This window comes from Rhinoderma darwinii, chromosome 7 (genome assembly GCF_050947455.1).
Source record: "Rhinoderma darwinii isolate aRhiDar2 chromosome 7, aRhiDar2.hap1, whole genome shotgun sequence".
Classification (NCBI taxonomy): domain Eukaryota; kingdom Metazoa; phylum Chordata; class Amphibia; order Anura; family Rhinodermatidae; genus Rhinoderma; species Rhinoderma darwinii.
This window is the reverse complement of record NC_134693.1, coordinates 38,124,094-38,141,104: the sequence shown is the minus strand read 5'-3', so window position 1 is coordinate 38,141,104 and position 17,011 is coordinate 38,124,094. Positions and strand designations below refer to the sequence as shown.

At 42.4% G+C, this 17,011-nt stretch overlaps 1 protein-coding gene across 1 annotated transcript in view; it reads right to left on the bottom strand.

Moving 5' to 3' along the window:
• ARHGAP29 (Rho GTPase activating protein 29) overlaps window positions 1–17,011 on the bottom strand; it is a 102,797-nt gene that overhangs the window by 14,891 nt on the left and 70,895 nt on the right. The window contains 4 exon segments of the mRNA XM_075833184.1: window positions 8,726–8,863; window positions 9,512–9,700; window positions 10,463–10,543; window positions 12,501–12,611. Of these exon segments, the coding sequence (XP_075689299.1) occupies window positions 8,726–8,863; window positions 9,512–9,700; window positions 10,463–10,543; window positions 12,501–12,611 (519 nt within the window).

The window sequence follows — 17,011 nt, the reverse complement described above, 5'->3', positions numbered from 1 at the left end:
ACCAGCAGTCAAAATGAAGATGCACTAAGAGAATTGTAAACAATAAAATAAAATAGTAGTTTCAGTATATTTGGCAGTTTTCAAATATTGTAATTGTAATGTAGTTTTCAAATGCAGTGGATGTTTTCATTGTGGTTGTCATGGTTACGTCCACGGTTATGTTTACATGTAGATACACATTGTTACATTTGTGTAGTTTCGTAAGCATGCAGAAGCACAGTAGGATAGGGTGCATGTCTTGTCACTACTAAAGGAGGCACCACTGGTTCAACTGGGCACCTGGAGCTTGCACCCCTGATACCACCACTTGCTGCCTAAACCTTTGGAAAGGCAGCTGCACAGGATGGGCAGTGTTATTTAGGTAACTAGCTGTTATTTGGGAACCTTTTGGCAATTTTTGGGGTGTTTATTTGTACACGGTCATTGTATTATTTAGACAATTTATGGCACATCATAAGGTCGGATGTCAAAAAAAGGTATTACACAAGGCACCATCCAACCTATTGTTGTCCCTGCTCCGATAAAAGAAACAAATCTTTACATGTCCCTGGACGCAGCTATAGCAACCAGACATCCATTGTATACATTGCTAGCTGCATTACTACTGCTGGATTTACTGGTAGGGTTCAACACTCAGCAGGCTCTCCTACAATATTACAACATCATATAATGTTTCCTTGGCTGGTGGTGTTTAGACAACTACTATGGGATTGCTGGTTAGAGATAAACTTAACCCCTTCCCTCTTTAGCCACTTTTGACCTTCCTGACAGAGCCTCATTTTTCAAATCTGACATGTGTCACTTTATGTGGTAATAACTCCGGAATGCTTTCACCTATCCAAGCGATTCTGAGATTGTTTTCTCGTGACACATTGGACTTTATGTTACTGGCAAAATTTGCTCGATATGTTCAGTATTTAATTGTGAAAAACACCAAAATTTTGCGAAAAATTGCAAAAATTAGCATTTTTCTCAATTTAAATGTATCTGCTTGTAAGACAGGCAGTTATAATACACAAAATTGTTGCTAATTAACATCCCCCATATGTCTACTTTAGATTGGCATCGTTTTTTGAACATCCTTTTATTTTTCTATGACCTCACAAGGCTTAGAACTTTAGCAGCAATTTCTCACATTTTCAAGAAAATTTCAAAAGGCTATTTTTACAGGGGCCAGTTCAGTTGTGAAGTGGTTTTGAGGGCCTTATATATTAGAAACCCCAAAAAAGTCACCCCATTTTAAAAACTTCACCCCTCAAAGTATTCAAAACAGCATTTAGAAAATGTCTTAACCCTTTAAACATTTCACAGGAATTAAAGCAAAGTAGAGGTGAAATTTACAAATTTCATATTTTTCTGCAGAAATACATTTTTAATACAATTTTTTTTATAACACAGAAGGTTTTACCAGAGAAATGCAACTCAATATTTGTTGCCCAGTTTTTGCAGTTTTAGGAAATATCCCACATGTGGCCGTAGCGTGCTACTGGACTGAAACACCGGCCTCAGAAGCAAAGGAGCACCTAGTGGATTTTGGGGCCTTATTTTTGTTAGAATATATTTTAGGCACCATGTCAGGTTTGAAGGGCTCTTGCGGTGCCAAAACAGTCAAAATCCCCCAAAAGTGACCCCATCTGGGAAACTAGACACCTCAAGGAAATTATCTAGGGGTGTAGTGAGCATTTTCACCGCACAGGTTTTTTACAGAAATTATTGGAAGTAGGCCGTGAAAATTAAAATCAACATTTCTTCAAAGAAAATGTAGGTTTAGCGATTTTTTTTCTCATTTCCACAAGGACTAAAGGAGAAAAAGCACCGCAAAATTTGTAAAGCAATTTCTCCCGAGTAAAACAATACCTCACATGTGGTAATAAACGGTTGTTTGGAGACACGGCGTGGCTGAGAAGGGAAAGAGCGCCATTTGGCTTTTGGAGTTCACATTTAGCAGGAATGGTTTGCGGAGGCCATGTCACATTTACAAAGCCCCTGAGGGGACAAAACAGTGAAAACCCCAAACAAGTGACCCCATTTTGGAAACTATACCCCTTGAGGAAATTATCTAGGGGTATAGTGAGCATTTTGACCCCACAGGTTTTTTGCAGAAATTTTTGCAAGTAGGCTGTGAAAATGAAAATCTACATTTTTTCAAATAAAATGTAGGTTTAGCTAATTTTTTTTCATTTCCACAAGGACTAAAGGAGAAAAATCACCATAAAATTTGTAAAGAAATTTCTCCCGAGTAAAACAGTACCCCACATGTGGTAATAAACGGCTGTTTGGACACACGGCGAGGCTGAGAAGGGAAAGAGCGCCATTTGGCTTTTGGAACTCAAATTTAGCAGGAATGGTTTGCGGAGGCCATGTTACATTTACAAAGCCCCTGAGGGGACAAAACAGTGGAAACCCCCCACAAGTGACCCCATTTTGGAAACAACACCCATTGAGGAAATTATCTAGGGGTATAGTGAGCGATTTGACACCACAGTTTTTTTGCAGAAATTATTGGAAGTAGGCCCTGAAAATAATAATCTACATTTTTTCAAAGAAAATGTAGGTTTAGCTAATTTTTTCTCATTTCCAGAAGGACTAAAGGAGAAAAAGCACCACAAAATTTGTAAAGCAATTTCTCCCGAGTAAAACAATACCCCACATGTGGTAATAAACGGCTGTTTGGACACACGGCAGGGCTTAGAAGGGAAAGAGCACTATTTGACTTTTTGAGATCACATTTAGCAGGAATGATTTGCGGAGGCCAGGTCACATTTGCAAAGCCCCTGAGGGGACAAAACAATGAAAACGCCCAAAAAGGGACTCCATTTAGGAAACTACACCTCTTGAAGAATGCATCTAGGGGTGTAGTGAGCATTTTGACCCCACAGATGTTTCATAGAATTTATTAGAATTAGGCAGTGAAAATAAAAACAGTCCTTTTTCTTCAATAAGACGTAGCTTTAGCGCAAATTTTTTCATTTTCTCAACAAATAAAGGAAAAAAAGAACCCAACATTTGTAAAGCTATTTCTCCCGAGTACGGCAATACCCCATATGTGGTCATAAACTGCTGTTTGGGCAAACGGCAGGGCTCAGAAGGGAAGGACCGCCATTTGGAGTGCAGATGTTGCTGGATTGGTTTCTGGGCACCTGTGGGCCCAAAACAGTGGAAACCCCCCAGAAGTGACCCCATTTTGTAAACTACACCCCTCAATGCATTTACCAAGGGGTGTAGTAAGCATTTTAACCCTGCAGGTGTTTTGTAGAAATTAGTGTGCGCTCAATGTTGCAGAGTGAAAATGGGATTTTTTTCCATAGATATGCCAATATGTGGTGCCCGGCTTGTGCCACCATAACAAGACAGCTCTCTAATTATTATGCGGTGTTTCCCGGTTTTAGAAACACCCTACATGTGGCCCTAATCTTTTGTCTGGACATATGACAGGGCTCAGAAGTGAAGAGTACCATGCGGAGTGGAGGCCTAATTTGGCGATTTACAAAGTATTGGTTCACAACTGCAGAGGCTCAGATGTGAAATAATAAAAAGAAACCCCTGATAAGTGACCCCCCCTATGGAAACTGCACCCCTCAAGGCATTTATTAAGGGGTGTAGTGAGCATTTTCACCCCACAGGTCTTTTCCATAAATGAATGCGCTGCGGATGGTGCAAATTAAAAATTTATATTTTTCCCTAGATATGCCATTCAGTGGCAAATATGTCATGCCCAGCTTATGACGCTGGAGACACACACCACAAAAATTGTTAAAAGGGTTCTCACGGGTATGACGGTGCCATATATGTTGAAGGAAACTGCTGTTTGGGCACGCTGTAGGGTTCAGGGCCGAGGGAGCACCATTTGGCTTTTGGAGAGCGGATTTTGCTTGGTACTATATTTGTTTGAGTATTGCTGGTGTTTTATAATGTGGGGGTACATGTAAGCGGGGCGGAGTATATAAGGGGCATAGTCAGGTGGTATAAAAAAATAAAAATAATCCATAGATGTGTGTTACGCTGTGAAGCAATCCTTTCTGCACAGGCCGGTGTCGCACTGATAAATGGTGTCATTTCTTATCCCCCTTTTGGTCCACACTCCGCGCCTTTGTAGTTTGGGGAATTTTGCTGGGAAAGTATTATCCTGGTATAATACGGGCACCGTCGCTTCCATCGGATATGATTGGGCCCTCCCTTCCTGGTTCCCTAATTTTAGGTCCTTGATAAATCGCCTCTTGAAACAGAAGAAATGTTCTCCTCGGGCACAACTGCATATTTTTTTATTTCCTGACTTATTGGAGCCATAACTAATTTTATTTTTCATAGACGTAGCGGTATGAGGGCTGGTTTGTTGCGGGACGAGCTGTAGTTATTATTGGTACCATTTTGGGGTACATGTGACTTTTTGATCACCTTTTATCCTATTTTTTGGGATGCCAGGTAAACCAAAAAACGCAATTCTGGCACAGCTTTTTTTGGTTTTTTTTTTATACAGAGTTCACCACGCATTATAAACTACATGTTACCTTTATTCTGCGGGTCAGTACGATTCCGGCGATACCTCATTTATAGAACTTTTTTATGTTTTACAACTTTTTGCACAATAAAATTACTTTTGTAAAAAGAATGTATTTTTTCTGTCGCCAAGTTGTGAGAACCATAACGTTTTAATTTTTTTGTCGACGGAGTTGTATGAGGGCTTGTTTTTTGCGGGACGAGCTATAGTTTTTATAGGTACCATTTTTGGATACGTGCGACTTTTTGATCACTTTTTATTGTAATATTTGTAGGGCAAAGTGACTAAAAAACAGAAACTCTGGTAACGTTTTTTACGGGTTTTTTTTACGCTGTTCACCGCGTGCAATAAATAATATAATATTTTGATACCTCCGGTCGTTACGGTCGTGGCGATACCAAATACATATGGTTTATTATTATTTTTCAATAATAAAGGACTTGATAAGAGTAAAAGGGGGATTGTGTGTTATTTGATTACTTGAAACTTTTATTGTTTTCAAACTTTTATTTTTTGCACTTTTTTTTACACTTTTTTATACTTTTTTTACACTTTTTCTCAAGTCCCACTAGGGGACTTGAAGGTCCAACGGTCAGATTTTTTTTTTTCTAATACATTGCACTACCTATGTAGTGCAATGTATTAGATCTGTCAGTCATTCACTGACAGCAAGCCGTTTAGGCTTCGCCTCCCGGCGGGGCCTAAATCGGCTTCCGTAATGGCAGAGCAGGAGACCATTGTGTCTCCTGTTGCCATAACAGCAGTCGCCAGTCCCGATTGCCTGTCAGGGCTGGCGATCTGCTTGTAACCGCTACGATGCAGCAATCGCTTTCGATTGCTGCATCGAAGGGGTTAATGGCAGGGATCGGAGCTAGCTCCGGTTCCTGCCGTTACAGGTGGATGTCAGCTGTACAGTACAGCTGACTTCCACCGCTGATGACGCCGGATCAGCTCCTGACCCGGCGCCATCTTGCCGGCAGCTACGGAAGCCGATCAGGCTCCGCCGCCGGGCGGATCTTGACCGGCTTCGGTGCTAGGCAGACCGGGAGGCCAGTATTAGGCCTCCGGTTGCCATTGCAGCCACCGGAACCCCGGCAATTTCATTACTGGGGTTCCGATGAGCTGCAAACACCTTAAGTGCAGCGATCGCGTTTGAGCGCTGCACTTAAGGGGTTAATGGCGGGGATCGAAGCTAATTTCGGTCCCCGCCGTTACAGTCGGATGTCAGCTGTAAGATACAGCTGAGATCCGGTGATGATGGGACCGGCTCAGCTTCTGAGCCGGTGCCAAACGTTTGACGTACATGTACGGCAAGATGCGGGAAGTCAGTACTTTCCATGACGTACATGTACGTCAAATGTCGGGAAGGGGTTAAAGAGGCTCTGTCACCAGATTTTGCAACCCCTATCTGCTATTGCAGCAGATCGGCGCTGCAATGTAGATTACAGTAACGTTTTTATTTTTAAAAAACGAGCATTTTTGGCCAAGTTATGACCATTTTTGTATTTATGCAAATGAGGCTTGCAAAAGTCCAAGTGGGCGTGTTTAAAGTAAAAGTCCAACTAGGCGTGTATTATGTGCGTACATCGGGGCGTGTTTACTACTTTTACTAGCTGGGAGTTGTGTATAGAAGTATCATCCACTTCTCTTCAGAACGCCCAGCTTCTGGCAGTGCAGACACAGCCGTGTTCTCGAGAGATCACGCTGTGTCGTCACTCACAGGTCCTGCATCGTGTCGGCCACATCGGCACCAGAGGCTACAGTTGATTCTGCAGCAGCATCGGCGTTTGCAGGTAAGTCGATGTAGCTACTTACCTGCAAACGCTGATGCTGCTGCAGAATCAACTGTAGCCTCTGGTGCCGATGTGGCCGACACGATGCAGGACCTGTGAGTGACGTCACAGATCTGCACTGCCAGAAGCTGGGCGTTCTGAAGAGAAGTGGATGATACTTCTCGTCAGAACGCCCAGCTAGTAAAAGTAGTAAAAACGCCCCGATGTACGCACATAATACACGTAATGGACTTTTACTTTTAAACACACCCACTTGGACTTTTGCGAGCCTCATTTGCATAAATACAAAAATGGTCATAACTTGGCCAAAAATGCTCGTTTTTTAAAAATAGAAACGTTACTGTAATCTACATTGCAGCGCCTATCTGCTGCAATAGCAGATAGGGGTTGCAAAATCTGGTGACAGAGCCTCTTTAACTAGTGGCACAAAACTAGTGAATGATCCAGAAAGTTACGCGTTTTAGCTTTTATGTAATAAAACAAATATAGGACAACTACAATATAATAATTCAATTATTTCATTAAAATAATTTAACTAGTAACTGTATTTTCACAAAACTTTTGATATATCCGAGACATATTAGAAGCTTTGATCAATGCTGAAACGAAGGTGCAGAAGTGCTCAGCTAAGCGTCCTGCACCTTCGGCTGTGATCGGCGCTTCTTGTAGGCTGAAGATGGACTCAAAGACTATGTGAGCCAATCAAAACTTCTGATATGTTTCTACAACATATCAAAAGTTTTTTTTAAAGAACAATAACTCTTTAATACCACAAGTAACTAACTTTATATTAAAATGAAATGCTGATTTTAAGCCCAGTTAGTCTAAATCCTTACATCATTCTCCAAATGTACCCATCTCAGGAAGATGACACGCAACGATCATTCATAACCATTACTGAAAATACTCCTTAAAACATTTTAGATTACAGTGCATTCTTTCTATTTGTACAGAGTATTAGGGGAACTGCATTATTTAGATGCAACCTGTCGTCTGCCCTGAAGAACTAAATTTAAAGCACTTCCATTTTGAGGGAAAGGCGCTCAAGGATTAAAAGATTGTCAACCCAGTAATAAAAGACTCATTCAGTGAAATAATTAACTTATTACAAGAGAGAACACTGGTTCAACAGTCACAGCTCAAGAGCTCACAGGCTAGATTTGTTGTACAAGCCCTTCACTATGGAGGGAGAGCCATGGACAATGTACTAAGATATCAGACGTGAAGGGGTTTATACTACTGGACGGGTTTCAAAAGAAAAAAGAGCTACTTTTTATTCCAACTCAGGATGATGGGGAATCACCTTTATACCAAAACACGTTTTCATCTTCCTGCTGAAGGAGATTAAAAAGGCAAGATCATAATGGTCATCTGTTTTCAAAGAAACTTAATGCAGTTAACTAGAAGACTTAGTTCATCTTGGTATTATTAATGGGGAAAGAGAAGGTTCTGGCAAGAAGCCTCTTCAGATACATGCCCCAGGAGAAGCTTACCGCACCCACTCCATCTAACGCTTTGCCTGCTGAACGGCCTGGCTACACTACAAAGCCACACAAGTCAATTGAATTGCCCCACTCCCAGAAAAACAATGGAGCACAAGTTCTCAGAACATTCATCATGTTTTCAGAGTTCATGTTGGTTTCATACCATTTTAAATTTCACACAGCCGTATGTTTTAGGATTCCTGCTTACCATGTCGATATGAAAACACGAATATATACAAATAATACTAATGGGCAACAATTCGGGCACCATCATCACATGGCCCGCGAACAAGGTTTAAAACAATTCAAGGCAAAATGGGTGGGAATATACAAATTAGTTTCTGAAAAAGGCAACAGAACAAAAATATTCAGATTAGGGTCGTCATGTTGTGTTTTCCCATAGGATTTTAGCGCTGGAATCCCTCTTCTGGGTGGTAAATGCATTTAAAGATGCCTGAATGCAAAATTAATCTGTGTAATTTAAAAAACACTTGTAAATTAATGGAATGACGGCGGTACATGTATGTTTGTACAAGGCCCTGTTCACATCCCGTTTAAATCCTTCCGTCTGAGGTATACGTAGGACAAATCAGATGGCAGGTTGAAACACAACTCACTGTATAGTTAGGTAGTGGGATACGTCGTGAAAACACCCCAGGTAAAGCGCTATCTGAGCCGATGTGCCCGGGGAAGCGCCTTATGTCACTGTTGATGTATGGACAGTGATGTCAGGAGCTACAATGCTGGAGTCCCTGGCCAGAGCATCGCAAGACTCCGGTCCTGTCCATATATCATGTCAGGGGTTTCCCAAGGGCCGGAGTCACCAGGCCGAGCGTGACCTAATGGTCGTCCCGGGTACTCCAGCCCTGGGGAAGCTCTTAGAGATATACATTTAGCATATACCTGTGACGGTATGCCGAATAACAATAGGTTGTCTATGATACACTTACAGCTTTCAGTGTGAGATCACACTGGTAGACAAACACTCGTATCTGGGTTAAGATTTCACTCTTCACGTGTTCCATATCAATTCTTTTCTCTTCCACCTCTACCACACAGGCATTGTAATGTTCTTTTGCCTCTTCAGCCTACAAAGTATGAAAAAAAACTTTATTCCAACAGGTAAGATTTCTCATGCCTGAGACTATTGTTTCCCAGAGGTGACCAGCAGCCACTCACGTTTACTTCATGCCATAAAAAAAACAAGCTGAATGTTTATGTTAATATTGGCACTGAGCTGACTACATTAAAGGGGATCTCTGCTTTGGACAATCCCTACTTGCTATAAAGGGGTCCCTTCACAATAAGCAGATTACAGAGTGATCACCTGTTGGGATCCCCAACTATCATCGGTTATTGGTGGGGAAAACTATCTGTAAGTGTTTAATTTCTCTGCAGTGCCACCAAAGGGGAAATTAAGCCTCACATAGAACCCATTAAAAACAATGTGCAGTCCTTATAAATGTAGGACAGGACAGGTCCTCTTGTAACCGCTGACCACTCGCCACTCTGTTCAGTATCCTCATCTCTTGGCCAGAGGACCCCCCTCTCCCTCTAAGAACGCATAATTGTCTAAAAAAGATCTATAAAAGTGAGTTTTCTGTGCTGGACAACCCCTTGAATAGGATAATCATAGCACATCACTTTGACAGGTTAGAAAATGAAAATATGTGATGAGTTCCTATGGGTAAAGCGACTATTTTTGGATTTTCCCCATACCCTTATGAACCTCAGACCTTTTGTAAAGCTTCCTCCTCCAAGCGTCTCCTCTTCTCCACTTGTTTGGTCCCATCTTTCAGCAACCCACCAGACATACTAAGCTGCTCCTCCTCAGCACGGATTGTACTAGACTTTGCTTTCTCGTGCTCATCTTGCCTTTGAACATTCAATAACTTTGCTTTCCGAAGAGCAGTTTCCAACTCTTGCTACATAAAACAATATAAACCATGTATAAAAAAAAACGCGGGTTAAATACTTTACGCTACTGCAATAAAAAGGAACCTATCACTGGGACAGGCTCCCCTCAGATTAGTGAATCTGTGCAATTCCCAATCAAAGTTAAACTAGGGTGTGATGGTACCCAAAATGTCAAGCTGGGGAATAACATAACATAAAAGAGAGTCCCACCCCTGAAGAGGGAGAACTTTTCTTAAGAATTGTAGTGTAGTGTGCAAGGAGACCCACTTTGGTTTCAGCTAAAATGCTACAAGGACTTCCAAAGAGGAGGGGCTGATCGGATTTACAGTCCTTGGAGGCCACTTGACAATTGACCATCAAATCAGTGTCGTCAGAATAAATAGCTCTGTCCCGGTGACTAGTTTCCTTTAATAGTGGGGTACTGTAATGTACATAAAGGGTGTGCTGGTCCTAACCAAATAAACACTGAAAGGTGAGAAGAAATCAGAAGGTCTAAATACCCAATTGTAATGTACGATGACGAAAAAAATAGATGTAATGTTAAAAACACTGGAAGCGTTTAGAACATGGTTTGAGACAATCTGTGCTTGGACTACGACCAATTGTTTTACAAAAAATATTCATAGAAAGTTCCTTATTCGGTTTCAGGTTAGTCATTGGATTGTAAAGTGGGCCCCAAATACATAATACACAATAGTGGCACATAGAGCTATAAACTCCAAGGGAGGAGGAGGAGAAGTAAAATGTAATTAGAACTCCTGTGTACTAACCATTTTCTTCTGTTCTCGCTGCCAAAGTTCTTTCATTTCCTTCCTCTGTCTGTCGAGCTCTGATCTTCGGGCTTGAAGAGGCTAAAGTCAAAGTAAGACGGTTATGCTGCTTGCATGTGGAACGCATATAAAGCAATATGTGCTGAATAATATTTGCAACAGTTTCATTTACGGTCAGCTAAAGTGAGATTTTACAGTGCACCGATATTCTACATAACGGACAACTTTCCCTTCACTGATACTTGCAGCAGGATATTTTCAAGTGGTCATCCCACCATGACAGCTGCTTTTGAGTTTGAAGCCGACGCAAGGATAAGCTGGTTGCCACACGTCCAGCTTCAGAAAGCCCTGGTGATTAGCGGCGGTCAGCCAATGTAATATAGGCCAGGTCCGTCAGAGCTACACTTTGCTAGCAGTTCTTGGGAGAGGGTTCCCAAGCAAGGCACATAGAGAGGGGCTGTGTTCATGTGACAAGCAATTACATTTTTTTTTATTTTACCGAAAAAAAAAAACAGTTGTTTCCTAGCGACAAACTGCAAACTATTTCTGATCTAATAACGGTTTCTGCAGGCGTTTGCAGTTCTTCTTGCAACTGAAAATTGTCACCTAACGCTGCAAAAAGGAAAATCTTCCCATGTGCAGGCACAGAGCATCGCTAAAAAATGAAATTTACAATTTTGTCAGTCGCTTTCCAAACGGTCCCTTCGTTTTTTTTTTTTTAAATATACCAATGGATATTGACAGTTAATAGTCGGTTGCTATAGTATGGCGGTTGCTATGCTCTTAGTACAGTTTATTTACGGGAAGGCGTCTGTGCCATAGAAAGGCTCCGCAATATATAGGACGTCATATTTTTTGCTTTTAACGGACCGTGCCCCCATACTTTATATGGGAGTGCAGCCCACAAACGCGGCCAGCTGTCTGCGGCCAGCCGTGTCTGTAATCACGAACCAAGATTCTGGGCATGGCTGTGTGTATGGGGCCTAAAGCAAACATCCTTTCTGGCTTCCTTTACATACACACTTTTTCTGGCGTTTTATTCTGCATGAAAAAAATGCATGTTAAAAACACCAGCGTTATTCATATGGAGTTATTTTGTACATTCTTTTTTATGGTATTTTTGAAGTCCAATAGAGAAAACTATGGGAAATATGCCTGAAAAAAAAAAACACCATGCTCAGAGCATGCTGCAAAAGAACGCCTCAGACTACAAAATTGTCTCAAAAACGCCACAAACAAAATCGTAGTGTATGTAGTGTTATTTATTCAAAAAGAAAAAAACAAAAAATATTTTCAAAAACATACCAGGCACTCTTTGGGATAAGAATAATTTTGTATACATTTTTATTAAATTCCATATAATGTAGTGTAGTGTTATTTATATTTTACTATAGACTTCGGTGTAACATCTGGTGGCACCAATAATAAAAAAGAAAAAAAAAGAAAAAGCACCACAAAACAAAGCTGATGAAAATGCCATTAAAAACGACGCAAAATGATGTGTGTGAATCCACTTTCAAATTATTTCCTGATAGGCCATAGATACATGTGTGAAGATCCCATTCACACTGCGTTTGCCGGGTCTGTTGGAGCTATATGTCGCAAGGTATTCCCAACATATAACACTGTACAGACATACAGTGGCATAAGTCACACACAGGCTTCCATTGTAAATAAAATAATGAATAACCTGCACATTTTTTTTTTACTGGATACCTCTGTATGGAATAGCGCAGTTGACTACGTTATTACATACAGTGGAATAGAAGGAATACCAGAGAGACTGATGCCACTCTTTTGGGTGAATTGGGGTCTGTGGATACGTTGGGCATATGCGCTGAGAGCTTTCCCGAACCATACACCAAATGGACACTGCAAAACGGAGTGTGAATAGGCCCTTAAGACATACGCAGAAACAAATAATGCTTAACACCTACAATTAGATCAGACACCTCCTGGTAACTGTAATCATACATACAAGCTGGTTACCAAGCGTCACATATTTACACAATTACGGCATGCCTCGTCTATGTCTCACCTGAATGAACTTGTTGCTCTGAAGTGCACTGATGGTTTGAAGACATAACTGGCTGCATTCAAAGTCATTCTGAAAAGCGGTGGTGAAAATTGGCTGGAATGGCATAAACTCCTGAAATGAAAACAAACAAGAGACACTGTGAATATATTTATTCATGTAAGCGCCAAGCTGGACAGATTTGCTGTTATTTAAGAACCCGCTGCATGGCAACAAGCTGCAAAAACAGAACTTTAAAAGTACCGGTCATAAAACATTCAGAAAAATGGTAGCATTTTATCTAAGAGAAAAATATATAAAGTCAAGAAGAACTTATTCTAAACACACTTGGTCAATTCTTGGGGATTTTTTTCCCCTTTTATAAGGAGCTTTAAACCTTCTCTGCCAGTGTCGGGACCTATACTCATTTGGGATGAAGATGCCTTACAACCCTAATACAGGTCAATAAGGGAGAGGAGGCTGCAGATGATGTCTAATGTTATGAAGCAGTCGGCATCAGAGGATTGATGCTCCGCATAGAAAACACGGAGGACCAAATGTTAATCAAGCATATAGTTAATCATGGCACAGCAGCAGCGTGGTAAAGCCCGACCATTCATAATGCTACGCAAATACATTTGTCCAAGATGAGGCCGCTTAGAAGGTAGCCACACTCAAATGAGCGTTATATACGGATTGGTACATATAAACCATAAAGTAGGACTTCATGCAGACAGGACTATTGTAATGGTCCCTATTCCAGTTTAACACCTATACCTCCTTCTGTTCTACTGAACAGAAGTGAAGGCACCTCACATCCCTTTGGTGCTGTAGCTTCGTTTAAGTAGAAATGCGGGGGTAGGGCCTAATTATTACATCCGGAATACAGACATTTAAGCATTAGTACAAGACGCCTGTCTGAATTAGGTCTATAGGTCCTTTTACACGGCCCGATATGGGCCATGAAAACAAGCGCCGATTCACGAGACTGCACTTTCACAAGGAGCTATGATCGGGAACGTACAGGGACGAATGATCGTTACTATGATACATTTCCATCATGTTGGCAGCACATCTCACTGTTTACACAGAGAGATGTGCTGCAGACTAGAGACCATTTTTTTTTAAACTCGTTTTATTAAAAGTAACTGTCAGAGTCAAACCATCACATACATCAGTAGAACATTACACATTCAATAGTACATATGTCAGAAGAATCAATTTATACAAAGGGAATACTCGCAGGTATTCATCATAATAACCCATGGTTCGCAGACCACTCACACATACTACAGGATTCTCAATTCCAACCAACCCGGCTTTTATTACATTACATCATGAGAATAGAAATACTCCCACACTTCAATATTCTATCACCTCGCTCCAATCTTCTTATATTTCCTACCCTGGAGCACCTGGACATGTCATTCTTCCTAGTCTTTTACCCTCTCCCACCCCCCGCTTGTGCCAGATCAGCTGTCAGCCCTTGGACTGTGCAGTGAGTGAGACTCGATGAGCACCAACCATCCCAGATCAAATTAAATTTGGCCGCCTTGCCCCGATGTTTGTACACTATTTTCTCAAATGGAAGCATGTCATTAACCATTTTGCGCCATTGCGCTACTGTCGGGGATCTATCCGCCATCCATCTCATGGCCACCGCCTTTCTTGCCATAAACAGTGTTTCTCTGAGGAAAATCTTCTCATATAATGACCATTGCTCCTCATTTAACAGTCCCAGTAAACATATCTCAGGCCTGCAAGTTATCGTCCTCCCCATCACTGCCATTAATAATGTAACCACCTCCTCCCAAAAGCAACGAATCCGATGACAACCCCACATTAAGTGTATAAAGTCTGCCCTCATCTCTCCACACCTATGACATTGTGAGGACTCCATTCTTCCCATACGATGCAGCTTTACAGGTGTTAAATAACATTGGTGTATGATGTACAGTTGCACTAGTTTATTATTTGCAGCTGGTGAAACCAGCAGATGGGAGCCCTGCGCTTCCCTCCATTCCTCTGCTGTGAGTTGTGGAATTAACGCACGCCACTTATCCTCCACCCCCAGGGGCTCCATTCGCATCTTAGCCTCCATTAGATAAGAATAAATTTGGGAGACAACGCCCCTTGTAAACGGCGTGCTCAGCCTCACCACTAGGTCACAACTGGAATGAGTCACGGAGTTCACTGGGAATTGTGCTAATAGAGCATGGTACAGCTGTATGCAGTATAATTCATCCCCTGGCGGTATATTAAATGCCGCCCGAATCTCACTCACCGTCATTACCACCCCTTCTTCCGTTAGCAATTGTGATAGAGCGACTACCTCTCTAGCTGACCAGTAACTCTTCCCTACCAATCCGTGCAAATGGGGAAAGCTCGGATTATCCCATAGCGGGCTCTCCGCCACCACCCCCACATATCCCAGTATATCTTTAGCCTGTTGCCAGACTCGTCTCGCCAGCTTATGTAAGGGTAACAGGGAGCGGTGTCTAAAATCATGCGGCTCCAGTATCGGCCACAGATTTTTCAAACCCAGTACCCGAGCGAGATGATTCTCCGCATTAGTCTCTAGGGGGGGGGAGACCCATGAAATCAAGTATCTGAGCTGCCCCGCCAAATAATATAGAAAAACATCCGGTAACGCAGCCCCAGCCTCGTCTTTAGGTCTTTGTAAAATCGACAGCTTGAGCTTAGATCTCCCCCCCCCCCACACAAACGGCGCGAACATTGAATTTATTAGTTTAAAGAGCTTTTTAGGCACCAACACATCCATGTGCTCCAACACATACAAGAACTTTGGCATCACTATCATTTTTATTAAATTAACGCGCCCTGCTACTGATAAAGGCAGGCCCTTCCACACCTGTAGTTTGTCCCTTAGATACGTGACCAAGGGTGCTACATTTAACCCATACGATTTAGAGCTATCTCTAGCAATATTAATCCCTAGGTATTTGAACTCTGATCTTACCGGCAGTCCGCCAAACTGGGTACCCCATCCACAATTATCCTGTCTCAATGGCATCAGATACGATTTAGACCAGTTAATTAGTAGCCCTGAGTACCTTCCAAAATCGTTAATGAGGGAAATAGCCCTGGGGAGGGTTGCATTGGGGTTCGCCATGAACAACGCCATATCGTCCGCATATAATCCTATCCGGTCCTCTCTGTCTCCTATTCTAATTCCCATATATGCAGGATCCTTCCTGATGTTGATAGCCAATGGCTCAATGGCCAAAGCGAAGAGAAGTGGTGAAAGTGGGCACCCCTGCCTCGTGCCCCTATGGAGGCCAAAGGAAGGGGACAGGGCCCCATTCACCAACACCTGCGCTCGAGGAGCTTTATACAACAAGGAGACCCATTTAATAAATCTCTCCCCAAACCCAAATCTTCGCAACACTGCCAGCAGATAAGGCCATTCTACCGAGTCAAATGCTTTCGCCGCATCCAGAGATGCCACCGCCCAGTCCTGCTGCTCCTCCCATCCAATCTGCGTCACCACCTGTACCCGCCTAATATTTTCTGAGGTGGACTTGCCAGGTATAAAACCGCACTGGTCTGAATGGATGATCTCTTTTATCACTCTGCATAGTCTACTAGCTAACATCTTAGTCAAGATTTTGTAATCTACTGTCAGCAGCGAGATCGGTCTATATGAACTACATTCTTCCGGCTTTTTGTCTGGTTTTAGCAACACTATTATGGTGGCGTCACACATGGACTCCGGGAGAGCGGAGTTCCTATAGCTGTGTTCAAACAGGGCCAGCAATTGGGGGGCCAGCAGCTCTCCATATTGTAAATATACCTCCAGAGGAATACCATCCGGCCCTGAAGCCTTCCCCTTGGCCAACGAAGCCATTCCTTCCATAATCTCATCTAACGTAAATGGAGCCTCAAGCGATGCCATCCCCTCCGTTGTCAATGTGGGGAACCTCGTTCCATCCAAGTATCTCTCCATCTCCTCCATTCTATAATCAACTTTTGATGCATACAGCTGATCATAAAACTGTGTAAATTGCTCGAGAATCTCTCCCGGGGAGGTGTACATCTCATCTCCAGGCCCCGCAATGCCCATCACCGGGGGGGATCTAGAACTGTTCCGTACCATTTGTGCCAGGATTTTACCCGACTGATTGCCCAATTCAAAATGTGATTGTTTGCTAAAAAATAAGCTACGCGATGTCTTATCCCTCAGGATCTGTAAATATTGCCTACCCAGATTCAGCCAAGCATTTCGGTTAACCGGCGTGGGATCCTGAACAAATACCCCTTCCGCCTGTGAACATTGATATGCCATATTCTCCTCCTGCATGGCGGCTGCCCGTTTTACATAGGATATGGAGGATCGGAGACACCCCCTTAAATAGGCCTTAAGAGTATCCCACACCAATGACCGATTCTCCATCTGAGCATGTGCTTCTATAAATATTGATAACTGATCCGGTATGCGATCATTCTGTTGGATGAGCTGAAGCCAAAACGGGTGTATCTTACCCATTCCCCTTCTGCCCACCTGCGGCCTTTTT